At 46.7% G+C, this 26,619-nt stretch overlaps 2 protein-coding genes across 3 annotated transcripts; one reads left to right on the forward strand and one right to left on the reverse strand.

Moving 5' to 3' along the window:
• The first annotated feature begins 9,203 nt into the window (after positions 1 to 9,203).
• On the forward strand, positions 9,204 to 11,450 carry sp8a (sp8 transcription factor a). The gene is made up of 2 exons (XM_037473323.2): positions 9,204 to 9,472; positions 9,839 to 11,450. The coding sequence occupies exons 1-2, from the start codon at positions 9,452 to 9,454 to the stop codon at positions 11,060 to 11,062; spliced, it is 1,245 nt and encodes a 414-aa protein (XP_037329220.1). The 5' UTR covers positions 9,204 to 9,451; the 3' UTR covers positions 11,063 to 11,450.
• Positions 11,451 to 12,075: 625 nt separating this feature from the next.
• On the reverse strand, positions 12,076 to 25,789 carry itgb8 (integrin, beta 8). Of its 2 annotated transcripts, none has more exons than XM_037474867.2 (16): positions 25,682 to 25,789; positions 23,907 to 23,992; positions 22,046 to 22,217; positions 21,854 to 21,960; positions 21,326 to 21,465; positions 20,924 to 21,089; positions 19,928 to 20,086; positions 19,498 to 19,593; positions 19,269 to 19,361; positions 18,106 to 18,246; positions 16,276 to 16,681; positions 15,932 to 16,154; positions 15,720 to 15,826; positions 15,292 to 15,408; positions 14,325 to 14,488; positions 12,076 to 13,793 (listed from the first exon to the last, which is right to left on the reverse strand). In XM_037474867.2, the coding sequence occupies exons 1-16, from the start codon at positions 25,704 to 25,706 to the stop codon at positions 13,665 to 13,667; spliced, it is 2,331 nt and encodes a 776-aa protein (XP_037330764.2). In that variant the 5' UTR covers positions 25,707 to 25,789; the 3' UTR covers positions 12,076 to 13,664. The 2 variants fall into 2 exon arrangements, with proteins under 2 accessions (XP_037330764.2, XP_037330763.2); XM_037474866.2 differs by lacking the exon at positions 25,682 to 25,789 and adding an exon at positions 24,916 to 25,594.
• Positions 25,790 to 26,619: the final 830 nt, after the last annotated feature.

A 26,619-nucleotide genomic window follows, 5' to 3' on the forward strand; every position in this document is an offset into this window, starting at 1 on the left:
TTCTGGAAGCTTTCCATTTGAATTATTTCCAACTGTATTGTTCGGCTGCTGTAACTTGAGGAGGATGAATCATGGCGTGATGAAATGTATTTTTATGAAGTGGACTTGCTTGGTATGAAGCTCTGTGAATGTTGGCAGCATTTCGCTGTGATGATTGTTGACTGATTGATGCTTCCTGGTGTCTGGGTGAAGTGGAAAACAACCGGTGTGTCTCAGTGGGCGTGATGCCAGTTCAGGGTGTGGGACATGTCTCTGACTGGCTGGATGTTTACAGCACACATTCAGTGCATGTAGATGTCCGTGCACTTCAGAGCACATTTCATTTTTCTATGAATGGGAAGCTCAAAATGAATTATATTTAAATTTGTACCCAAGCTATAATTTAAAGTCTATTGTTAATAATACGCACATTTGGAGTGAGAATGATTATTACATTGTGCTGCTCGTAAACAGTGTGTGCATGTGTGTCATCTGGATACAAATTTGACGCATTGCTTCCCAAAACACTCAAATATCGTTTAATTGTCCGGAATAACAATCATCTAACGCTTGAAAATGAATGTTTCTAGTCCAGAGGTTTGAATTAATTAAAATGCACAAATTGCACAAATAGTCTTTTTTTTTTACTGAAACTTTAAGTTAATTTATAGGTACATTTTATAGGTAAATATATATGAACATTTTAAGAATTAAAAAGGGCTTAATTCCCACATTTTAATGAAACTATCAATTACAACATCTATTCTGTACATTGATGGAAAAGACAACCAAGTTGATATGTTTCCAAAATATCAACATAGCTCTTCATTACTTCTTAGTTGAAACTCATCAACATTTGTTATATATTCTTCCTTAAAGCTGCAGTCCGTGAAAGCAAAAACGGGTAATTGATTAACCGATACTCAACAACTTTGGGTAATGGTAATAGGCGCACAGTATCACGTAATAACTGAAAATAAATATCAGGTATTTCAAAAAAAACATTTGAAGTTAAAATGATGTCTCTGTGTACATGCACTGCTCGTGAGCCATAGCAAAGAATGTCGTTGTGATTTGGGTAAAGTTAAAAAGTACGTTGCAGCCATTTTTTGTTGACATTTTATAGGCCAGACCATAAATCAAACCAGAAATGTTTTGACAATCTACCGTATATTCTGCCACGTAAATCAGTTGATAGTTTTTTCTCAATTGAAGGAACAATCTCACACTTCGACTCTCGACTCTTCTTTTGCACAAAGTTAGTTTTGAATGATCGTGAAATATTGCCGACTAACCGATAGTGTCACACGGCTTTGTTCGAACAGCACCAAAGAGCTGAACCTAATTACAAGTCCTGCGAGTCAGAAGACACCTTCAAAGACGGAGTCTGAACGACTAGAATCTGCAGAATGTGAATGCTGGCGACAGGCGCAGGTTTTTACTGCACGCCTTCATCCGCGCCGCTCTGCGCTCGCACCTACGCATTTTGAACATCTGAGTGTTCACGCAGCAGGTCAGGTACCTTCCCTCTCATCAATGATGAGGTTGGAGGCATTACGTGGTCACCAAAAGAGGGGAACAGTCAACCCTCCGTCAGCCTCAAGCGGTATCTGACCTCAGAAGGTCGAGACAAAGAGCTCCTGAGGACAGGAGATGAGATGCTGTAAGATGGGACTTCCTGGTGGAAAAAGATAGGAGTCAAACCTTGAACTGAGACTGAACCCGTGACCCGTGACCCCATGAATCACACATTAAGTAAATGGAGCTGAAAAAGCATGATGATGGGTTTGACTCTTAGCAAACAGGGTAGTACAGTATTAAAAGTGACCAATTATTCCGATTGGACGTTGTGAAAAACAGTTTATATCAGATAGCTGGATTCTGCCAGGATAACAATATTCTTGCACTGTTCAAGACACTAAAAAAACGACCCTCCCTGTTAATGAGGGCCGGGTGTTATCGGGAAATGCCTGGCAAAGGACATGTGCCCTCCATTATCTCAGCTGTTTCTCTGTCATAACGAAACGGCCCAAAGTGCAGCTGAACTCAAAGACGCGAAAATGAGCTGAATTGGAATTCTATCAAAGAGGACGGGACCCCTGCTGTGCTCTCAGACAGTGAGCAAGCATGTGTTTAAAAAGTCCCTTTGAAGCCAAATGTGAAATTATTAAGTTCGCTTCGAAGTCTGTGTGGCTCTTCTCTCTGTGTGTGTGTGTGTGTGTGTGTCTGTATGTGCGTGCATGGACCTCTTTGAAGATGTCTCTCTTGTACGAGTTCAGGAAGACCTTTACAGCAGTGCTAAGTGCAGGGTGCAGCACACCATAAAGATCCAAGATAAGTGTGTGAGTGCGTGTGTGTGTGTTTATGTGTGTGTGCGTGTGTGTGTTTATGTAGTTCAGTGCAGGACCTGACATGACTAGCGGAGCCCAGTGGAGCTGACGCCAAACCCTTGTTACTTGCTGTCTGTGTATGTCCTGAATGACAGCCCAGGGGCGGTGCATGTGTGTGCGGTTTGGTGGGAAAAGAAACGTTTCATGTTTGACGGGAACCATCAATAAAACAGCAACCATGAAATCACCTCAAAACCACCTGAACCTCACCGACGGCGTTGGGCAGTGTGCGTGTGTGAGGGAGAGCCGGGGAGAACCTGTAGGGTGTGTGTTGACCTGTGTTTCTTTTCTCTGATCTGTTTTTCCGCCTCTTGACACCAGACAGATGAACATATTAAGTACAACCTGTGGGTGCAGAGATGCTGAAAGTGCAAAAAAAAACAAAAAAAAAGGATGAAGTTTGATTTAAGCTTGTCTTGTAGTGCACACGGTTCCAGTGAGATCTGGGGGTGTTTTGCATTTCTTTGTGGAATAAATTAACAATTTGTTGCACTTCAATTAGCATGAAAAAGCGAGCAGCTTTTTTCCAGTCAATTTAACATGGAGCCATCTCTCTGTGCTTTTCTTAACCCCCCCACTCTTCTTTTGCTCCCACAACCCCGGATTTTTATGGTGGGCATTGTGGCGAGGTGAAGCGCAATGAGTGGGAGGAGCGCTAGTTAACCAGGACATTGTGTGTGTGTGTGTGTCATTATGCATGCATATGTATGTGCAGGGTAGTGTGCTCATAGAATAACTCCCGGTAACACCATTTCACACACTAAACATTGAAGAAGTAACAAGTTAAGGCGTACATTTTTGAAGGCAAAAACCCACAAAAATATTTAACATATTTATATTTTTATCTTTGTTTTGAAATCGTAAAATACTTTGATATCTTTAAAATCATTTGCATACATGCACAGATAACACCATCTTTATTGAGCCCACTCCGGAGGTTCAAGTGTCAATTGAAGTGGAAGCACTGACAGGAGTTGATGCGTACGAGATGAAATTGTTGATATCGCAATTATAACTTATCTCTGACATTTCTGGTGAAGTGAAAGCACATTAGAAAACGTGTGTGCGAAATGCCTGTTGACTTGTAAGTGCTGAATAAAGGTAAATAGAGGAAGTGCTGCAGCTAATTTTGAGCAGCTTTCAGTTTAAATCGAAACAATCATGTCGGCTGATCTGTTAGTGGATGTTCAACACCTTAAAAGTAGTTGAAACAACAGCAAAGCGAGTTCCAGGGGTCTCACGTTACCTTTTTCGGTGCTAACAAGGGAGGTTAGTGAAATCCCACTTGAGACACACAAGTGCGCCCTCAGGATCGCACAGAGTTGGCTGCCGTGGCTGTTTGTCCTCAGGGTCGCAAAGAAAGAAGAGACCCCACAAACAGGCCTTCCATTGGGATGGGGGAGTCCACTCAATCACAACGGGCCTTCGACAGACAGAAGGACTGCTGGCCAGTGGCACACACACACACACACACACACACAGACAGACACACAAAAACACAGAGCAACAAGATGACCTAGACCCCCCACGCTGAGGTAGCAGTGATCAGATGCATCAAATCTATCTATCAACACTGAAAGTGAAAAATGACGTCTGGAAGTGTATGATTACGCTCCTGGGCTTCTGCACATCAATCAACGGACACACACGCACGCACACGCACACACATTCAACCACACATTAAGCGCAGAGACGGTGCAGAACTTGAAAAATGAACCAGAGTAAATTAATCTCCTTGTCTGCGATGTGTGTGTGTGTGTGTGTGTGTGCGTGTGTGTGTGTGTGTGTCGGTGAAGAGTAGAAAGAGGGATGAAGAGTTTTATTGGTGAAGAGTACAGGGATCACGCTCGGAGCAGGATTTAATCAAGGAGAGAGTGAGAGCACGAGGGTGTTGAGGTTTATCAGAGTCACGACTGGTTGATGATGATCAGCTTCAGTTGATGGCCACAAAAAAAAAGAAAAATCTGACCCAAGCTTGAAAAGAGATAAGAGAAATCAAAACGTGACACGAGTAGCATCGTCGGCCTTATGTCTTAACCCACCGCTCCTCCTCCTCCTTTTCTTCATCTTCTTCTTCTTCTTCTTCTTCTTCTTCTCTCCTTCTCACCAGCCTCCCTCCCCGGTGCACAAAACACAGAACTATTGGAGCGTGCCAAATCCATAAGTGGTGCGTGTGTGTGCGTGTGTGTGCGCGTGTGTTTTTGTGTTGGATGAGTCTCAATTTGTATGTCTGAACCAGCTGCAGCAAGTAGACCATAATAACAGCCTTCAAATGCCACATCCGCTCCTACTTATCACGTTAACCCCTACACAATCACCCCTTGCTCCACGCAAAAGTGCCACTCACGCCTCTGTTCATCGAGGTTTAAACAGGAGAAAAAGAGTCCCCTTTTTTTTTTTTTAGTAAAACAAAGAAATCCCACATTTAGTGGAGGTGGCACGAAGCGGGTTCAAATTACCTGCCGACGCCAAGGAAACAATGTGATGTTCGGTTTATGTAAAAAAAAAAAAATAAAAAAAAAGGAATGTTGGGTTTAGGAAAATCCTCACAAGAGCATCTTCCCAATAGCTCAGCGCTGCGGGACACAAACACTGGTCCCAGATACCCTTCCCTCCCTCCCAGTTTAATAACATATTATTTGGTGGGAAGCTCACTTTGACAGATAGAAGCAATCACTGCCTTGTAAGCATTCTGCATGTATCAGTTATTGGTGTCTTGGTCCGTAGCGTTGTTGTGTTGGATAGCTGAACACAAAATTACAACAGATTAAAAGATTAAACCAATAGAGACAGATGACAGAACGGATGCCCCAATGAGAGGAAATGACAAAAGCCGTATAGTGAGACGGAACTTCACATGCTTCAATGTCCCAGGTTGAATAAAGACGCTCGATCTCTTTCCCAGTTTTGTGCGTTTGACCTGAACTCTGGAAAATTGACCCCCCCCCCCCCCTTTGGTGCGTTACATTTCAGTATGTGTGACTGCCTTTACTGATTTGAGTTCCCTCTTTCTACCATTTCTCCAGGCATCGATGAAGTCAAGTAGAGTATTGGTTATTTTTGTTGGGATCCTACAGCCAGCCAGCTGCAGGTTTACTTACAGAGGAGCAAACTGTAGCGCGCTGAAAGCTATTGATCTGCAATCAACACGCCACCGCCACAACATTTAAAGAAATCAATGAGGACTCCTTTCTTTGGACGCATCTCATTAACATGTTGGCGCGCAGGAAAGGCTGCTCGGCATAAATCAGCAACTTTATCGTCAGTAGTTAACGGAGACAGGACGAAAGTTAATGGAAGGATCTCCACGCAAGCAGTTTTGTCAGAGAGGCACCATTTTTACAGCGTGCGCGTGTTTCTGCGCGTGTGCTTTTGTGTTTCCTTGTGTGTCTGTGTGCGTGAGACGCTCATCCACTCCAGTTACTAATCAGTATCGTTCTCTCTCACCCTGCATAATTCCCCCCCCCACCCCCCTCCCTCCCAGCCTTTATAAATCTTTCCACTCTCTCCACCTCTTCCTCTCTTTCTGGGGGCACAGACAGCAGATGTGTTGGCAGCTTAAATGACCTCAGTGATGTACGACTTAACAAACGCCAGACATCCATCAACCCTAACCCAAGTGTGTGTGCGCGCGTGTGCGTGCGTGTGTGTGTGTGCGTGCGTGCGTGCGTGCGTGTGGCAACAAAGAGAGACGCTACCCATGAAGTACAATTTCAATTCACCTTCAGCCCAAACTTGTGCCTCACAAACAGAGGCCTCTCCTCTGCTCAGCCGTGAATCCGTCCCTCCTCTTCCTTTCATGAATGAGCGTGTCTACTAGTGTATGTAGATGTGCTGTATACATGAATGTGAATGAAGTGCTTCCGCGGTAATTACACTGGGAAGGATTCCCTCATGCTGATGAGAGATGCTCTTTCTGACCCCAGTGCGCGTCTCACTCCGTGTGAGAACGTGCGAGGCCGTGTGCACGAGATACGCGTAACAAGAAAGGCAGTTAATGTGTTTAAAATGGGGGGGAAGGGGGGGTAGTGTTTATTGATCTCTTTATTGTAAGTGCGGATTAAATGGGATCTATGTGAACGTTTTCATCACGGAACCATCGCAACCCAAACACGTTTTCCCTGCCGGACGGCCACAGTCAGCCCGGCGCTGACGGACGGTGAACCTCTCCAGTAATTGCAGGAAGCCGGAGAGGAGCTGCTCCAGGCACATCCTGGCACTCGGCTCACCTGGGTGACTCTTTCCTCTTTCAATTTGTCATAGTGGGTTGAGTCTAAAGGGCATCAAAGGAGAGGTATGGGTCGGTCAGTCTGTCCTGTGGCGCTAAAATAAAGTAGACGAAGAAGACGTGTTCTCCTGTGGGACTTTTAACATGGAACATATTTTATGATTTCTCTGAAGGTTTATGTCAGAATTCAAAGTTCACCCTGTTGTCAGAAATGATAATCGCAATATTGGAAATGTGGTCATAAACTTGTCGCTGCACATACAACAGGAACCTACAATTCATTTAAACACAGCTTAATAAAATGTGAAATCAACACACTTGAACATATATCTGTCCATCGCTAAAGATACAGGTGTACAGAACTGTTAGTTGACAGCCAGTCAACAGCGGATTAGCAACTCACGAATAGAGAAATATATTTTGTTCTCAACATTTGAGAAGAGTTGTAACAAAGCTGAGGAGAAAGAAGGAGGGTTGTTTCAGTCAATCCATCCAACCTTCACATGAAGCATCTACGTTGTTGTTGTTGTTAAGGCAGCTCAATCAAAAATTAAACTATTTTGTTTATTAACATTTTTCTTCTTTTTGTTCTACACAAACGGATTGACTGACCCCTGGGCTGTGATGAATATTTTTTGCGTCATGTTTAGCAGCTTTTCTTTTGACTCTGATTCTCCTGCTAATTGTCCCAGCAGGGCAGCTGACAAAGATGGCCGCCCTGCCCTCTGGATCACCGCGACTATACCACGCCAACAAAAGAGGAGTTGAGGAAAACACCAAGGAGAAATAAAATACCTCACCCATCCCTCTCCCCAAGAAGTGCCAGATCTTTATTTCACCCCTTTCTTTCTGCTTTTTCTGTCTCAGTGCCCACAAAGTGATTGCAAAGCACACGACAATCTTTTTTTGTTGACGTCCGATGGCGCGAGATAATGTGGTCATTATCATCGCTAAAGGAACAGGTTGGGGCTCAGACAGGGTTTCATTGGGCGCCTTAAAAGCGCACACACACACACACACACCCACACACACACACACTTACTTTCAGTGTGGGAAAAGAATGCATTTAAAAGAGGGACAGCTGTTTGGGTGGCTTGTGAGGACGGCAAGATGGCCTACTGTAAACTCCACCTGTGCATATGGCCGTGCCTCAGGCTGCGAGGGAGAGAGGGCCAGCGTGGGAACCTGTGATTTTGAGCGGTCCAATGGGACGTCTGGATAAGTGCGTGCGGACTACCAAATGTGACACTCAAGCATATTCAGAATAGGGCAAATTTTCATGTGATCTGTTCAAAAAAAGAATAGAGTTGCTTAAAAACCTGTGAAATCCCAGAAATCAAATATACACAACCAACTCCTACCCCTTTTTATACATTTTAATACCTCCTAAAACATCTTTAAATAAAAGTGTTAAGCTTGCTGATGGAGTGAGCTATTTGTCCTTGCATAGCATCCCCAAAATTAATCTGCACCATCAATCACCCAATGTAAGCGCTGTGTGTGTGTGTGTGTGTGTGTGTGTGTCTGTGTGCACGTGTCGGGGTGGGGGCTGAGTGGATGAGTAACTTGATTAACTTTTCCGTCTATGTGTCTCCAACTGACTTCATTCAGGATGATAGAACAAGAGAGATGAAGAAAGGGCAGGGAAGCATTTAATACCAAACAAATGGATTAAAATCTTACTATTTTTATTAAATTTAAAATTCAAATGTTATGCTTCCCCTGTGGCTTAAGAGGCTAAAAGAAAATCTGGGTTATTTCTGGGAGTGTGTCACCATATTGATCGATCGCCGGTGATTAAAGGATAGGAGCACAGTGTTTACATTCAAGTGATAAAAGCTCTCCCTGACTGTGCATATTCAGCGTGATCCTGAGCCCGGACGAGTGATCTATAGAATTGAGGACAGCAGGAAGAGGAGTTTTTTTTTTTCTTTCTTTTTTTCGAAAGACAACATTTGTTTAGTGTTGAATGAGATGAAATTGTGGAGGTAGTGGTGGTGTCCTCCCCTCACTGCCCCGGGCCTGAAGATACGCCCCAGGGACAGGATGGGATGGACCGGTCCTGCCTCTCATTCATCAGCCTCTAGCTCTGTGAGGCTACACAGGCTACATAGCTGAAACAAAGGCTTCCTGCCTGAAACATTCACGGTTGACCTTTACTTAAACACTCTAAAACGGCGCTGTCTAAACTGTCAACAAAGTGCTCATCTATCTGTAAAGTGCTGTTGCTCTTTTTTTTTGGTCTTCTTTTTCTGTTGCTTAAATTGTGTGTGTTTGTGCTATTCACAAACACATTTGAAATCGAATTGGTTAATGGAGTGACCCCTTTAAGCGGGGGCCTGTGGGGCCACTTTGACACATTTTTTCCTGCTTCATAATGGAACCTGTTTGAGTTCTGTATAAATGAATAGAACTGTTATGAAAAAGAAAACTGACATTATGCGTAATAACAAATGAGGACGCAAGCTCAGTCATGACTGTTTGAAGTGAATACAGTGAGTCAAGGTGAAGGGTGTGTTATCTGCTGAAGACAAATGTATTATCTTGAACTACATGTCTTCTTCTCTTCATATTCTCTCTCTAGCTCTGCAGCTTGGAGCACGCCAGAGTCGCGAGCGACCTCACTCTCCTAATTTACGACCGCCACCGGCGCTTGGGTTCCGTGACGGTGTGCGCTGCGCTCTGATTGGTCCATCGGACTCTCAGCGGCGCCTCAAAGGCACGAAGAAGTCACAACTACCGAAGCAGTCGGAGAGGAAGCGCAGACTCACCCAGTTCATTCCCCGACAGCACACACGGACACACACACACACACACACATACTGCGAGAAACGAAGATATCACAGCACAGACCATGGCTGCTACACTGCTGGGGGTAAGTTTGATTCTACACGTCCACCTTTATCCAAAAGAGCTCAGTTGGTTTGGTTGTTACATGCTTAAATGGCTCAGTGTGTCTTTGGCACGTTTAACGTCCCACTTAAAGTATTTACCTCCTGTGCTGCCACCGCATTAACCGGTGATACTGCTGTATCAATCCGGAAGCACCTGTTTTCGTGTTTCTGTTTGTTGTTTAGTGAAGGCTGATGAGCGCACAGGTGTCAGAAGTAGCTGGATGTGTTTTGGACGCAGATCGAGTGCCCAACACGCGCATCTGGCGCGTCTTTTACGCACACGATGTTTTGGCCATAACTGTGTCTAAATATCGGTGCCCCCTCTCCCCTCCCCCCCCCTCCCCCAGGAGGAGCCCCGGATGGGCAGCACGCCGCTGGCGATGTTGGCCGCCACCTGCAGCAGAATCGGTGAGTCCAGCCCCTCGTGCTCCTCTGCACTGTCCGACGGTGTTCCGGGATACGTGAAGGGCTTTTACCCGTGGAAACGAGGCGCCCCGGGTTCCGGCAACCCCGGCGCTTGCTTCGCCCCTCTCGGGGTTCCCTCCAGGAGTAACGGGACGGCCTTTACAGACACCTCTAGCGCGTTCTCAGTGACCACCGCCAACTCGCCTTTTGGAAATGACATTTCGATGTACCAGACCTCCGTGCCGTCAGAAAACAGTGGTCCCGACCCTTCGCACTCACAGCGGTCTGTGTTCCTCACCAAATTCCCCTCCTCGGTGGAAAGCATAGCTGGGATTTATCCGAGGATGCATCCCTACGACTCGTGGTTCAAGCCGGTGGGGGATGTCGGCAACGGCTCTGCCGCTTGGTGGGACATGGGCACCAACTGGGTGGACCCCCAGAGTCCGTCCGGGTTACCCTCCCCTCTGAGCGGCTACAGCTCTGACTACAGCTCCGCCTTCGGCCCCGGGGCCTCTCAGCACCTGCACCCCGCCTCCCAGCACCTGTTTGATGGCTTCAGGCCACCTGTCCATGCCTCCTATACAGAGTCTGCGACGACGACGACGGGGGGCCCTGCGCTGACGGGACCCCCCGCCGTTTCTGTGCCGGCATCTTCCCGCTCCTCCTCGCGGCGCTACTCCGGCAGAGCCACGTGCGACTGTCCGAACTGCCAGGAGGCGGAGAGCCTCGGCCAGGGGGGCACGAGTCCGCGGCGCAGGGGCTTGCACAGCTGCCACATCCCGGGATGCGGTAAGGTCTACGGCAAGACCTCTCACCTGAAGGCCCACCTGCGCTGGCACACCGGGGAGAGGCCGTTCGTCTGCAATTGGCTCTTCTGCGGGAAACGCTTCACGCGCTCCGACGAGCTCCAGCGGCATTTACGCACGCACACCGGGGAGAAGCGGTTCGAGTGCGCCATTTGCCACAAACGGTTCATGCGCTCCGACCACCTCAACAAGCACGCGAGGACCCACAGTGCGGACGGTTCGGAGGATGGCGCCGAACCGGGTCTCGGTAAAGGCAGCAGCGACACGGACAATAGCCTCGCGGGGAGCCCGAGCCACTCTCCCGGGGTGGAGGTGCGTCAGACTCTCCAAACCAGCGAGGCACAGCGGGCGGTGAAATAATGCACAAAGCAACACGTGGGCATTCGATGAACCTGTATGAGCCAGTGTGTGTATTTTTGGACAGTCAAATATTGAAATGGCACTTTATGATGAACTTAAACTGTGGATGAACTTTGTGTTCTTACCTCATCTTATTTGTAGCCTTCTTGAAAAATAAATTTGTACTCTACGGCTTATCAGACTTGTGTTATTTAAATACAGGGGTTTTTTGTTAAGAAAAGAAGCGTGAGGCCTATTTGGATTATTTCTAAATCGCGTAGTTCATTATTTGTTCGTTCATTTCAGTCTCAGGTTATGCTATATCGTTTATGGATGTTTTTAATGATGCTTGGTTAAAATACTAAATTGTTGAAGTCATGAATATGATTTATAACTAAATAAAAAAACAGGAACAAACAGCATTTTACATTAATTTCTCGTTTGAACTGTCGTATGTTGTTACAGCATACAACTAATATCTAATAACCATCTGAACTATTCCGAACCAAGAAAAAAAAGCAGAAATTAACGATTGATCACAATATTTGAGAAGTTTTATTTCAGGTTCTTGAAATATATCCATTCAGTTTATTTCTCAAACTGATTTTTGATCTGATTCATTTATTTTGGGAGTAGGTCTCATTGTACACCACACCATGGTACACTGTACCATGTGCTCTATTAAATTCAATTTCCAAATTAAGATATATTTAAGACTTTGAGACATATTTCATTTGAGTAATGCTGAGACAGCAGCTTGTGAAAATGAAATTCCCTTGTTTAAGATACTTAATCCACTTCCGGTCGGAACTGCAATGTTGAAGAAAAAATATATAATTTCATATATAATTTATTGTATTTATATGATCGTTAACACTCATTTTACATCTTAGTGCTCATCACCACCTAGTGTTCACTTTACACCATTTATTTGGACCAGATGCGTTTGTCACACTTTGATGTTACGTCACTGCCTTCCAATTCATTTACAACGTGTTAATACAAAAAATAAACCAAGAAATAGAAAGATTAGAAACAATCCTGCAAGTTTTATTGTGGTGAAAACCTATATGCTACAACTAGTCACATTAATTGACATTAAAAATACACAGAAAAGTGCTGTTGTTATTCCAAACTCAGTTAGATGAGATGATTATGACCATTTTGCTAAATGATTCTCCTCGTTAGAGATAAAGAATTCTATTCATGAATCCACACAGTACCCATACCTGCAATACAGGTAGCCTCATCTTAAAATAGCACAATAAACATAAAACTAATAGAACAATCACAATAAATAATAATTAGTGTTCCCGACTTACAGTAAAAGAGGGAGCTGTTGCTGTAAACAATATTGTGCTGAATGAAATTTAAAACAGAACAGGAACAGAATTGAGCAAACCAGCACTCTGGATCCAGATGACGGAGCCCATGAGGGCTGGAACTCCACCACTGACCTCAGTACCTTGAGAACTGATTTTATGAGTTCGAACTCGTCACTAACGGCTTCTGGGATGATCAGCAGATGCAAACAGACCCGGTTCGGGTTCTGCCTGTTAGTGGGGGCCACGTGCAAAGCATTTGAGGATACTGTTGCAATTCATTGTGGGGATGTTGAAATCTTTTAGACAGGTTATTTTAGTTCATTGTTCCTCCAGTGTAGTGGATTTGTTACATCAGCTTTAAATGCACTTAATGAGTAGCCGTCGTTTGATGCCTTCAAATGCCCGACAGGTAGAAAAATCACAGCTCTCCTACTCCAGAGACACCCCAGGTTTCAGTAGTATAATGCAACTGTTCTAGTGCAAGTCCACCCAGATAAAAAAAAAACACATAACTAAACTATATACTAATTTCACAAGGAAAGAAAAATGCCATAAAGAAACAACCATTTGCAATGGAGCTGATCGGCTAGCAGTACCAAAATGTAACAAAGAAACTAGAAGACAAGGGTGCCACGAATGAAATAAGAGCCTTACACTGTCATTGGTGCGCTCTGTCACTTAAAAGCCAAGCAGTACAGCTGAGGTCAGTAATGTGTTGACGTTATTATTAGAGACTAAATTCTGTACCTCAATCCGGCCACATGAGGGCAGACTAACGCTGCAGGCAGACGGTTCAGTTGGAGCTTTGTCACAGTCCTAGAAATGTCCAACATGTAGTGTTGTTGTGATGCAGGGATGTAGTTGCTATTAAATCATAAATAGTGAGCCAGTAAAAAGGACAAATGCGTCTAACTGGTGCACACAAACACACACACACACACCTATTGCCTGCAGGGCTAATAAACAATGTTGATGTGAGGATGATCACCCTTTACCCCCCCCCCCGCCCCCGTGGAAGAAGCGGCCTGCCTGTTGCTGCAGAGGAATAGGATGTGGGGGATATGTGCTCTTTGTTTCATCTTGACTTCCGAGATACTGGCCTCCTTAGTCACAGTCTACGAGAGTTTGGTCAGTTCATTTAACGAATGTGATCCTGTGTAGGCATTCACAGTTTACTTCATCATTATCAGACTCCTTGTGCACCTGGTGGAAGATTTAGAGGCTGAAAAATGAGTCTAAACTTGACTCCCCCGTGTGTCTCTACTGACTTCTTTTCGACCTTGTCCTGTGACCTTGGCTCAACACTGCCAGGGGTCACCGAGGGGCATCTTGGCAACCTGGATGTGCATCTCCACGGGTCGGTCAGGTAGGCAGTCTCTCCTGTAAGTAACTGTCTTCTCATTGGTTGTTGGGATGAATGACAGGTCCTGAACAGTGAAACAGATAAAGTGAGTAATGGCAACACACACACACACACACCAAAATATGATTCTCAATTTTGTGTTGTATTGCTATAGATGTGAGGACATGAGACATCAAAGCATATTCTGAGAGATTCTATATGAAATAGTCTTCAAGGATATTTTTAAAGCTCCACCATAGTTGCACAACTAGTATGCCACAATGATCTGTGGTGAACAATGTAGAATAAATGAGATTTCCTAACACGTTCACACTAGTTTAGGCATAAGTACATGCAGAAAGCCCCCCGTGTTGTAATTTCCATCGCTTCCTTTTCTCTCAAAGGTGTCGTTCATCACTGTAAAGTCACAAATCTGGACGCGGCAGATGGCTAGCAGGGGTTCGAGAGGAAATGTGAAATCCAGCTGTAGGTCTGACGGCTCACTCTGAACTCTCACTCCTGGGTTTCAGCGCACAGAACAAAAACGTCCCGCACAATTAGAATTAGGGGGGCTGGGGGCTCCGGGGACATCTCTGCTGGCGACTAGAGGGCGTACCTTTCCGGGGCAGTGGTAGGGTCCCTCGGCAGCAGTGCCCCCTGGTGACAGGGCTCTTTTCTGCAGCAGCAGCCGGGACACGGCCACCAGCACCAGCCCGCACAGCACCGTCAGAGCACACACACTCAGGAATGTTCCCAGCAGCCGGCTGTTGTCGGCGCACTCTGTGGACACACACGTAAGCTTTCACTGGGAGGAACTGGGACCGGATGGTTTTCTTTGTGATGGAAAAGAGTTCACGCTCACAGCTTTTACGCCTGGATGTGGCGACGCTACAATGGAAACGCTCATGTAACATATAAATGCTTTTGTATTAAGTTGTGCCTGAGTGATGCACTTAATTACTTCCCATACAAACAAACACTCGCGCTCCCACAGCGCGGCCAGCAGGCAGCTGTGCGAGTGTTCTGCACTGAACAGTCAGCTGGCTGTGAATCCTCTGCGCAGCTTGTGTGGACGACGGGCTCATAGCGCAACACAAAGGGCCCAAAGAGCGCCCTGACATTTTGTAACAGGGTTACCATGGAGACCTGGCTCCCACTGCACCCGGGAGGAGTGGGCGTGAGCCGGAAGATAGTGTCCCGTTGGGTGAAGTGGTGGGGGTGAGGGGATGGGGGGGGGGGGGGGGGGGGCACAATGAGCGGTGCTGTTCCAAAAAGCGGGAAGGCGGGGATGATCTGTAACACTTGGATGTTCAGTAATGTGTGTGAGTCTGAGTGTGTAACTCTGGGTATGTGTGAATTAGGGGCTTTTAAAAGTGAAAGTGTGTGTGTGTGCGTTTGGGAGGATGTATGACTGAAAATTAAGAAGGCGGTTTGGGAACTTGGAGGAAATGTAAAATACAGCTGTGAAACTGACAGCAGGCTTGCTGACTTAAATACGTGAGGGCTGCAGCAGTGGAAGCAAAGGAAGTGACCCCGAATGAAGTCATGTGTGTATGTGTGACATGTGTGTGTTGATATTACACCTGGTCTTGTGCTGATTTGAAGCTGAGTCTGACCAGCCTGTGTGCTCGTTTGAAACCGATGGCGACAGCCGTCGTTGCTGATGTACATGCACTGAATCCACATCTCCTCTGCTCGGCCTGAGAAAAAAAATGGAGATTTCAAGTAAGATGTTGTTCAGTCCAAACATGTTAAGCTCAAAGGCCTGAGAGAAAATCCTGCAGGATTACTTGAAACAAAGGAATCAGCCAGACGACCATTACAAGGACGCTGCTGTGTGTATAAAGCCCTTTAGTTTTAACCTTTGCTCTGCACTAAAAAAACATTTTAACACACAGACCGGTGATGTCGATATTGACCTATACAATAATAGTCTGTAAATCCAGCTATTCATTTTCTTAATACCTCGATTTTCTTTCTCTCTGTAAAATTGCCTTCGCAGTAGCTGTACCTGATAAGACGTCCACGTAGCCCACCAGCGGGGCACAGGTGTTGTTGCAATGTTCTGCAATGTCTTTTTGTGCGAGGCCGTGAGACAAGTGGCAGTCCACACAATTCCTGAGAGGGAGAGAGAGAGAGAGAGAGAGAGAGGCTTCAGCTACAAATAGTTCAGCGAGCTCTCCCATCATGCCTTGCGGTTGCACATACGAACCGAATACGTACCAGAATGACTGGCAGCTGTTTTGACAAGCGGGACATCTCTCACAGAAGTCTCCGTAGCGCCGGGGGTCGTCGCACACACACCTGCCACACGCGCACCTGCCCCGCCCGCTGCACAGCAAGCCGTCGGCTGATTGGCAGGTCGCCGTGGAGACGGGACAACCACAGCTATCGCCGGTCCACTCGTCCTGGCACACACACTCGCCCGACACACACACGCCACGCCCTGAGATGGAGGGACAGAGGCGGTGAGGAAAGAGGGAGAGAGGAGCAGACAGACTCATTGCAGACCGCGCGTGTCCTCAATCAACGCTAAAAGTGTGAGCTACGCCCTCTTTGAAGCTGACCTCCACACGGCAGGCCCCCTCGGTACGGGCAGGAGAAGTCGTCTATCTCGCAGTATTTCCCGCGTACGGAGCCGAGCCTGGACAGGTCACACACACACCTCCCGCACTCACACGCGCCCCGACCACTGCAGTCCACCTCAGAACCATCCGCTCTGCAGTTCCAGTTTGACCCCCCGTCTGAGTCCTTCACGAGTCCCCGATCCAGCCCCTGCTCCCGACCGGAGCTTCCTCCGCATTGGCTTTCCTCGTAGCAGCGCCTCGTTGGGCCACAACTGCAGGCGCATTTAGAGTGGATCTTGATAACGGTGGATTCGTTGTAGCCCACGGGACGAACCAGCACCGTCACATCCTCGCGTTCGGCGCTGTCGGGACAGGAGCGCATCCCGATGGTGATGTTGAAGTACGCCTGCGTGGGAGGAGGAAAAGGTCAATCACCACTTTGGTCGAGACTGAAATAACTCAACACCTTCAGGATCGATTGTCGTTTGGTTCAGACATTCATGGGGCCCAGAGAAACTGACTTTTTTTTTTCTAGCGCCCTCATCAGGTCAAACTTTAAATTTGTCCAATACCGTTGCTGTTCCTGAATACGGACTCTTAAAATGTAAGACCGCAATCACCTTTCGAAAGTGCAAACTCCTTCCATAATGAAAATAAAAGTAAAATAATCAACAAAATAGCTCATTCTGTTGTCTTGTAATATAATAAATAAAAGGCAAGACAAATGTTTTGGCACGCTTGCAAGGGCCACCTCTTTCAAACTTTGCCTCTAGTTTTCATCACAGTGACAAAATATTTCCACAGATATGTTAATAATCTGTGGACAACAACGGCAGCGGCGCTGTTATGGCTGTTAAACATACACACAAAACCAATGAATGATTGGCTATTCAACAGCAACTTCTTTCTCAGCTGTCTGCTGTTGCTTTAACGGTCGAACGCACATTCAAAGAAATCCAGACTTTATAAAGGTATTTTTCCCCATGACTAGTCCTGATTAGAGAGATAAATAGTTCCTGGTTACTTATCCAACATCAGGAACCAGGGGACTGTATTGTAAGAGCGATGCAGCATGCGGATAATTATTCTGTTCATGCGTAAAGCCGTGCAAGCCAAAGATTTGAATCTACAGGCCTTTCTTTCACTTGATTACGATTCTGGTAAATCTGGGTACTTTCCATAATCAACACTTTAATCCACCCATGGATTAAACGGCAGTCTATTAGCACAATGGAATAACTATAGAGCAATAAATAAGTATCTTGAAATAAAGTTAAGAGCCCCAAAAGGTTACTGGAGAAAGGCGTCTCATCACCGGTTTAGGGAGTTAACAGGAAGAAATGTCATAATAATTAGTACCAAAAGGGGGGTTTCTTGGCTTCTCATTTATTGTTATAGTTTTTTAAGTCAAGTCAGAAAAACTCCTCTGCAGTGGTGCAGATGATCTAAAATGTCCCTCTCTGTGGATAAATGGAAGAGGAATGAGATCAGTTGACGTCCACTGGCTCGTTTCTAACAATAAATATTCTATTTGTTTGCACAAAGGCTCTCATATGGGGCAAAGTAAGGATTTCAGGATAAATAGGTCATGGAATCACATGGCAGTATTTTACTGCGTAACTCTGCCCGTAATCCGCTAAACTCCGATTATTTACCAAATTGTTAGCCCTCCGTGACGTCTTTGAGTTTGTTGGTATGTGTGAAAGTAATCCAAATACAGCCAATACATTTCCCGTATAATAACAAGTCATATTTAGCTAAATTCTAGCACTGATTAACCACGTGTGCTTTGACTTTGTGGTTTTTCTGAAGGCGCTGTTTTGTGTTTACCGTCTGGCCGGGCATCACTCCCGAACACCTCTGGTCCTTCACCGTGGATCCATCGGGACAGACAGGAGACACAGACACCCAGTACCTGCTGGCTGCCTTGTCCTCCACTGACACTGATACCGCCACCTCCGACAGCAACATCTGGACGGAGAGAGAATCATTGATATTAACTTTAACTGCCCGACGTCGAGGAATTGAATACATTATGCTTGTTTCAGGGGAATGTGGGAATGACGACAAAAGAGAGTGGGGAAAAAACAGTGACAGTTTAAATATTTAATGAATATAATCTGCATGAGTAGAATGTAACGAGGCGAGAGCCAGGAATAGATGCAGAAAGGGAAATGCGTGATTAATTGAACGTGTCAGAATGCCCTCCTTTCTTTGTTTCTTCTTTTGTGTAATACATGGGAAAACAAAATGAGGCCAAAAATAGCATCTTTGAGTTTGTCCGTGATGAAGACTTATGGTTTCTGTGGGGATCTGATAGCTCTTGACGACAGCTTCTGTTCAGGCTCTTCTTCTTGTGTGTGCATGTATGTAGGTGTGTGTGTGTGTGCGCGTATGCACGGCTCTGCACGGCTCTGCACGGCTCTGCACCAGGATCTTTGGATTCAGCAGATTCTAGAAGCGAACAATGGAGCGCTGTGCCTGAGGAAAGATTATAGCCTAGACTGCTGCCAACTGAACAAACCCCTACTAACACACACACACACACACACACAATGCAAAAATGCCTTATCCCTCTCTAATTTGGGCTGTGGTGAAAAAAAAAAATCTCCACTTAAAACCACCAATCTCCAACCATCTCAAACTTAAGAATTTAGTCTTTTTCTTGCACTCCTAAACCTAATTCCACTTTCTGTAGTATCACCGATTCTAAGGCCTACATTTATTGCTGCAAACTGGAACGTGCCACTGGTGCTCCGACCCCAGTTCCCGTTGCCTCAGAGGATCAGCAGACAGACACTTGTGATCTGATACCGTGTGGGCTCATGAGTCCAGCTCACGCTGTGCTGCTGCACTCTCCTCTCTCCAACTTCTCACACGACCCTGTCCTTCTCCTTGTTGTCTCAAAACATGAATAATATACAGAGGGAGAACAATCGGGAGGAATAAGTAAGTAAGTGAGGGGGGGGGGGGGGGGCGTTGGTGCTTTGTACCTTGTATGCGTCCACCACCAGCTCAATAAGGTTCGGGGCCTGGAAGAGGCCTAACTTTCCCAGGTAGGAGCCAGGTAGCAAACGCACCAACTCCTAAAGCAGAAAAAGGGAGAAGAGGGTCAATGTAAATGTATCCCCCATTACGGACGCCTCCGTAGACTGAAAAAGTTCAACCGTTGTTTTCCCATATGCTGAATGTTGTTGTGTGCAAATGTGTGGAAGAGATTACCTCGTACCACTGGTACTGCTGCTTCTCCACAGCGAAGATAGAGAGCATATGGTTTTCAAGCATCTTATCAGACAACAGACCCACACTGGGATGGTCCTGAAAGCGGACAGACACACTGAATGCTTAAAAAACGTATTTTAGCAAACAGCCCAGAAATAAACATTGATTTTCTTGGCAATAGGTCGATAAGAAGATGACTATTTCTTCATAAAGTTAAATATAAAGCTACCACGAGCAGCAGCTTAGCACAAAAACTATAAAAACAGGCAGAAAGAGCCAGTCAAAAGGGAACAAAAGCTGTGTACCAGCTAAAATTCACAGATGAACACACTATATCCTGTTTGTTTAATCATTACACAAAAAAAGACTCAAAGTTCAGCTCTTTTAAGCCCTGTCTTCAAAACGTGTGTAAGATTCGTCCTGCTCTCACCATCTCAGTGCTCCCCGTGTAGACATTGTTTTCCAGGTGACACAGGCCGTCGTGTGGCGTCACGATCCCGGCCAGCCGGCTGTCCAAGGCGAGGTGAGACGGCTGGTCGGTCATCAGCAGCAGCAGGCGTTTGGCGTCTGGTCGCCAACCTACCGATCTCTAAGAAGGGGAGACGCAGAGGAGCCGGAACATTGCGAATAAATCGTCTGTATTCGGTCTTCGGAGAGCAGTTTAGTATTGATTCTTTTATTTCTGGCCCCTTTCATCACTACTCAGCTACAATTACAAAGACTGGAGATAATGTTACAAAGACCGTAAATAATGTGCGCGCATCATATTTTTCACACATGGTAAAAAAAACTGTGCATTGAAACATTTTAATCATCTGCTTTACATTAGTTCCTGTGGTGATGAAGCTATTTCTGCCCAGCTAAAGAAAACACATCAGAAATTCCTTAAACAGTCACAAACTTCCTCTTGATGTCTGTGACTTGTCTGAGAGAAAGTTTGTGTGTGTGTGTGTGTACGTTCATAAGTAGGAGTGACATAAAGGAGAGTGTATTTCTGGCGTGATGACTACTCTGGTGTTTCCCTGGAGGCCTGGTTCCTCACAGCCCCCTGCATGATGTGACTCAAAGCCCTCTTGCAGCCACAGTGTAAGCAACTGTGTGTGTGTGTGTGTGTGTGTGTGTGTGTGTGTGTGTGTTTGTTTTTGTCTGCCATACCCAAGCGATGGTGTCATTACTTAGTGGGATTCCAGTAGCAATATCTAATGCTGAGTCAGAATACCACCATTCTCCCAGAATAAATGCTTCTTTCAGCAGCGCGCCGACCCACGACCATATTTGGGGTGGAGTCTAATTTTCCCGAAAACATTTCCTAGATTCTCAAGGAAACTGACCAACCATGACAAACATTTTGTCAACCCTGCTTCTCATTCTTTCACACACGACTGGCTCTCGTGGGCCTGACCTTGCAGCTTCTGCGCGTACACACCTGGCAGACGGCGGCCTGCAGCATGGCATCCAGCCCCCCCTCAGGCGTGTCCATGTTTCCGGAGATGCGCTGGCGTTTGATCACCCGCGTGAACTCGCTCATGTTGCTGGTCATACTCAGGACGTGGTGGAAGCCGTGGGCGGGGCGACAGCTGATCTCATAGTCACTGGTGAGGGGAGGGGAACGGCGCAGAAAGGTTTGGGTCGCAGCATAACCACGATGCAGACAACTGACGAGGCTCCCACCGAATGTCAACTCATGGGAGCAGCTTGCTTTTATGCATTTTTTTTTTTTATGTCCACCCAAATCACCAGTGGTATTGCCTCGTATAAGGAGGGAAGAAAGTTAGCTGGGGTGTATAACAAGACAAACTTTGTAGAACTAACAAACGTTGTGTCTAACCTGCAGGGGTTGCGAAGCTTGGAGGGGTGAACATTGATGTAAGGGGACACCGGTTTGTCCACAAAGGAGCCGAAACCCAGCCACAGGTCCGAGGACTGCGCCGCCATGCGGAAGGACAGCGCCACGCCCATCGTCTTCAACTGGACCACAAACAGGTGGACGCAGGGTCGGACAGCCGAGGGAGAAGTGAAAGGACGGTGAGAGGGGAGGGGGGGGGGGGGGGTAGAAGTAGAAAGGCACAAGGAGGTATAGGATGAGACAGAAGAGTCAAGAGAAGAGAACACGTTCTTCAAGGAGATTTATTCAAATGTTTTAAGTCATTTAAATAAGATTTACATTTCTGACTTTTTGTTCCGTGTCAATCTTTTGGAAGGTAAAAACAGTATCCATTACATGAGTCTCAATGATGTACCGTAATACCAAACCTACATTACATTAAGGTGTAATGATCCAGAATTTAGTATTTCAAAAGTCCACTCTTTCCTTTAGAAAATCAAGGGAAAGGCTTCAGCCTTGTTGAACACCTACATGATCAAGATTTTCCTGCATGGATGCGGATACGTCAACGAGGCAGTACAGATCCACTGGATAACGCTCCAGCTGCTTCACAGCCACTATGACGCTGGCCTCCGAACCTACGCACACATGCGATGAGATAATGAATTACTAATGCAATCCAATCCCAATTAAGGCACAAACACAGGGTGCCCCTTTGTCTACCTGGTCTGAGGGTGATGCTGATGTCTTGTGGGGACACTTGCGTGCTGCTGACGGTAGCGTTGACCTCCACCTTGACCTCCGACTGCTCCATGAACTCCCGCTCGCAGCCTCTCCTCAACAGCGTCGCTGGCAAGTCGCAGCGTTGGCTCGGCCCCGCCGTGTCCAAAAAGTCCTAGAGGTCACATGAGGTCAAGAAGGGAAATGGCGACTTTTGAAAAACGGTCCTTCTTTCGCCATGACCTTTCTTTCAATGTAAAAAAAGAAAGGGACACAAGACGTCCTGAAAAACAGGCCGGAGAAAAAGCTTCCAGGCAGTTGTTGAGATAACAGAGCTAAGCCGTATTTTAAGACGTTATCAGGTTAAGCACATATCAGGAATGAGAACAAGTGACACGATGAAATGTAGACGTAACCTTCCTGAGATCAGAGTGTGCAATGCGTTTGTTATTTTACCCACCACCTGGTCTCTCTGCAACGTATGATGTGAGAAAACACGCTGGTTAATTTCACACACACACACAGCCTTTTGAAACCAGTTTCGTAATAACTTGTTTTAAGTGTTTTTTATGATGTTTGAATTGATCTGTGATACAGGTCGAGGCATGGCGGCATGGGAAACCAGATCACCAGATCATTATTCTGAAGTTACTCACTGGTCTAGTGCATCAGGAACATGTGACGGGATCTAATATCTCCACATCTGATGATATCTTAAATGAAAGTAGCAACTCAGATGGATAGAAAAGAGAGTTGATGCTACAATTTGCTGTTTGTTATTCATTTAATCATTGCTTCCTTGAATGAATCTGTACCTAACCCCCGCGGTGCACCCAACCGTAAAGTACAACGACATCTTTACACCTTTGGTGGTGGATTAGGGACCTTTGGTACTTCCCTTTGAGGGAAACATGCTCACAAACATAAGCACTTAAGACTCAAATGTAATCATTAAATGTGTTTATTCACAGCCTGATTGGAATGTATCTGATACAACCAACGAGGCGCAATTTAAACCAATTTCTGCCACTTTTAAAACAGAAATAAATAAGATAAGTCTCCAGTAAATATCCTTCAGCAATATATTTGGCTGTGCCATCGCTGTGGCTATAATATAAATAGGGTGTGTAGTCACTTCCCTGTACTTTCCCTGGCAATCTTTGCCCTCCACCTAATGGTAAAAAGTTGAATAATAAGTACAGTGCTTGTCCAAGCCTGCCGCCGTGACGTTTTGTGTGTGTGTGTGTGTGTGTGTGTGTGTGTGTGTGTAGGAGGTTAGTGATGTGGCGTTTAATTGCTTTCGCACACCACCGAGCCCGACCCCCCTTAACGAGTCCAGTTAATGTTAGGCCTCACAGGATGGGAAAGCACCTGAAGTCTGTAAACACACACATGCTGACAGTCTGGTCTAGACGGAGCAGTTTGTGGTTGTGCGAGGGCATTTCGCTACCCGTGTGGCGTTGGTAGTCTTTACAGCTTCTCGAGGTGGATTTGGGGTGTGTGGGGGGGGGGGGGGCTTTTTGCAGGACAGAGAGAGCAGAGGCAGGCAAACACAAGGGCAGATGCACACTTTGAGATACTTTTGAGCGCCTAGACTAAACACATGGGTAGAAAGTGGCTCTGTCTCTGCTGGCCATGAGAAAGCACACATGGAAACATTCACACACACACACACACACACACACACACACACACACACAAACACACACAGGTCAGGCCACTAAGCCCGAAACATACACATTATATTCGCATCTGTGGATGGCATCAAAGCTTCAGTGTGTGTCATTTGAGGAATGTCGCCACATTCTCCTCCCAGCCCCCTCCCTGTCACACTCAAACACACACTTTTTATACACATTCCTACCTTCTTAAAGCACCAGGCACACTGTGGTCCACGTCTGAGGCACTCTGCACAAGAAGTGACACTAGGAGACCAACAAGCACTCTCACCTGCAGAGAGAGATAGAGAGAGAGAGAGAGATGAAGGGGAAATGGGATAAAAGAGATCATTAGCATATAAAACACAGGGTGGGTCAACACACATTAGACGGAAAACCCCATGCAGGTAGCCTCTCGTGTGAGGTCATTCGGCACCGGCCATGCAGTGAGAAACACATCTGTGAGTGTGGGAACAGGTGATTTAGCTCTCAGGGGACCAGTTCCCACACCCACACACAGATGTGACGTGAGACAATCTGTGAATGCAGCCCAGATTATGAATTTGAATGGAGTGAGCCTGTGACACTGTTACTGTTGAGAGAAAGTACGGCACGATTTATACGCTTTAGGTTTTTACTTGTGTGACAATAAAAACCTTTAGTTAACTTTATAGTAGACTGATGTTATTCATTTTGGTGTTTCGCCTGCTGAAATCACATTTTCTCGATGCATTTCATTGAGTTGCAGGGCTGATATGTAGGACAGAGAAATGCTGCAGGCCCACTCGCATCACAAAACAACCCATTAACAAGCAACTCTGACCCAACTAACACTCCTGGCCTGTGGCGAACCTCAAAGTAGGTGAAGCTTTTCACTCATTTGATCAATACATGCTGAAACAAGAGGTTCATGTGGTCTGGGCTTCTCCACTGGGTCCCTGGGGTTGTGGTTTTTTCATCTACGTTAAATGAGAAAGCTCCCGGGTGTGTCTCATTCTCAAAGGTCCAGTCTCCCCCGAAACCAAACATGTCACGGTGAAAGTTGTGTGGAAATATCATTCTCAAATGGCTCATAAAGTGGCTCCGGGGACCCATCTGTGTCGTCCCCCCCGCGGAGACCACAGCGCGGGAGCTGACCTTGAACACGGCACAAGAAGCAGGCTCATTCCTGGGTATAGTGACGTAGGTCAATGGCCCTAATGAGCCTCCACTCACCGGCGCCGGACGATTCCACCACGCAGCAGAGCAGGAGACACAGGACGCAGCCGTTTGTGGACCAGGACCAAGTCATATTATCCTATCCACACCGGGGGGGTGGTGGGGGGCAGAACGTCCGGAGCGGAGCAGCGACGGTGATGGGGATAGAATGTGGGAGGGGGGGGGGGGAGATGTGAAGCTACTGGAGATGAACCGGGGGAGACCGGGCACCTTGCGTCCGCAGCCGCACGAACAAAAGCCGGGAGTGCCGGACCGAGCCGCGGGGCATTGTCGTCCCCCCGGTAGCCTTTCTAGTCCCCCGAGCGGTATTCACGTCACCCGGAGTTAAATCAGTTTGCGAGCGCGCGCCCCCGTGGAACGCGAGAGGCGGTGAAACGACCGGTAGAGTGCGGCGGCGACGGCTGCGGCGCGAGTCCCCCCATCTATTTCCATCCGGCCGCAGGTGCGCGACGCTTTCGCCCGCGCCCGCGCGCGCGCTCGTCCTCCGCGGTTCTCGTCTCACGGCCGAGGGCAACGTCTCATCCCGGGACGGTGCGCAGCGGACACGAGCACCGACACCGTGCGTTCAGCCGGCGCGCACCAACACGCTGACTGAACGTCCCAACGGAAAGCCACGAGAGAGACCGTGTTTTAACGTGGCCGTCGTCATGGCAACGACGCGCTCTCTCTCTCTCACTTTCTCTTTCTCTCGAATTAGAGAGGGAGGGAAGAGAGACAAATACGGGGAGAGAGAGAGTGAGTGAGAGAGAGATAAAGTGCTTACTACAAGGAGTTGTGGTGTGGTACATTCCAAGTAATCCATGGCCTTGAAGTGAACACGCAGATGTTTATAATACGTCATCGGGGAGCCATTTAATCCGCAGGGCTCCTGTGTGTGGGGACCGTAGCAGTGTGTTGATAATGGGGGGGTGGGGGGTGGGGGGGTAAAGGGGGATGTGGGGGTTGATACAGGGGTTCACAGGCATGGTGCTGAGGAGGGGGAGGAGGAGGAGGAGGAGGAGGGGTTGAGTCCATTGTACGCGGATTCCAATGACATGGAGTAACCCCGCCGGCTGCGCCACTGAGCAGCAGCCAAAGACTCACTAAACAACCCAACATTTTAAGCTGGAGTAAAGCAGATCCACCCTACAGGACAAAAGGCACACTAGTCGCATCTTTGGGATCGTATGCTTTTTTCCCCCTTCAAGCAGAGGTCTGTCACCAAAGGCGGACATGTTTTCCTTGGCACAGTAGTTATTGCGAGTGTGCCAAGCATGCAATTCACAAGCTCAACAAGCCCACACTCAAGTTCCTCATCTACTCTGTTTGACCCCCTTTCTGTCAGGCACGGCCCAGGGGCTGAGCCAGCTACGCCCCCCCCCCCCCTCCATTCATTCACATAATTTCTAGGGTTTTTCATGGGAGTTTGGCAACACCTCCCCGCCCGTGCCCCCACCAGTCACTCTCAATTATGGTAATGATGCAAACACACAACACACTGCTTTTTTAAAGTGTGTGAAACGTCTCTGAAATGCAGGTTCCAAGTCCAGCCACTCATAGGAGAAGGGGGGGGGGGGGGCAGTATGAAACATAGATCTATTACCTGCTGAGAAAACTGGATAATGGACTCTAATGTAAACAGTCCCTGGACCCTGTCAATACTGGTCAACATCAGCATCTTTCTGACAACTGTCATCGGTGTAAAGCTGACACAAAACACTC

The sequence above is a fragment of the Pungitius pungitius genome, chromosome 17 (assembly GCF_949316345.1).
Source record: "Pungitius pungitius chromosome 17, fPunPun2.1, whole genome shotgun sequence".
In the NCBI taxonomy this organism is placed as follows: Eukaryota; Metazoa; Chordata; class Actinopteri; order Perciformes; family Gasterosteidae; genus Pungitius; species Pungitius pungitius.

What these genes read in the sequence shown, in the direction of transcription:
- sp8a (XM_037473323.2), top strand. Translation starts at nt 9,452, where the DNA reads ATGGCTGCTACACTGCTGGGG. An exon ending in TGGCTGCTACACTGCTGGGG is followed by an intron (nt 9,473 to 9,838) that starts GTAAGTTTGATT and finishes CCCCTCCCCCAG; the next exon opens with GAGGAGCCCCGGATGGGCAG.
- itgb8 (XM_037474866.2), bottom strand. Translation starts at nt 24,991, where the DNA reads ATGACTTGGTCCTGGTCCACAAACGGCTGCGTCCTGTGTCTCCTGCTC. An exon ending in ACACGGGGAGCACTGAGATG is followed by an intron (nt 19,594 to 19,927) that starts GTGAGAGCAGGA and finishes GTCCGCTTTCAG; the next exon opens with GACCATCCCAGTGTGGGTCT. An exon ending in TGGTGGTGGACGCATACAAG is followed by an intron (nt 18,247 to 19,268) that starts GTACAAAGCACC and finishes CTCTCCGTCCAG; the next exon opens with ATGTTGCTGTCGGAGGTGGC.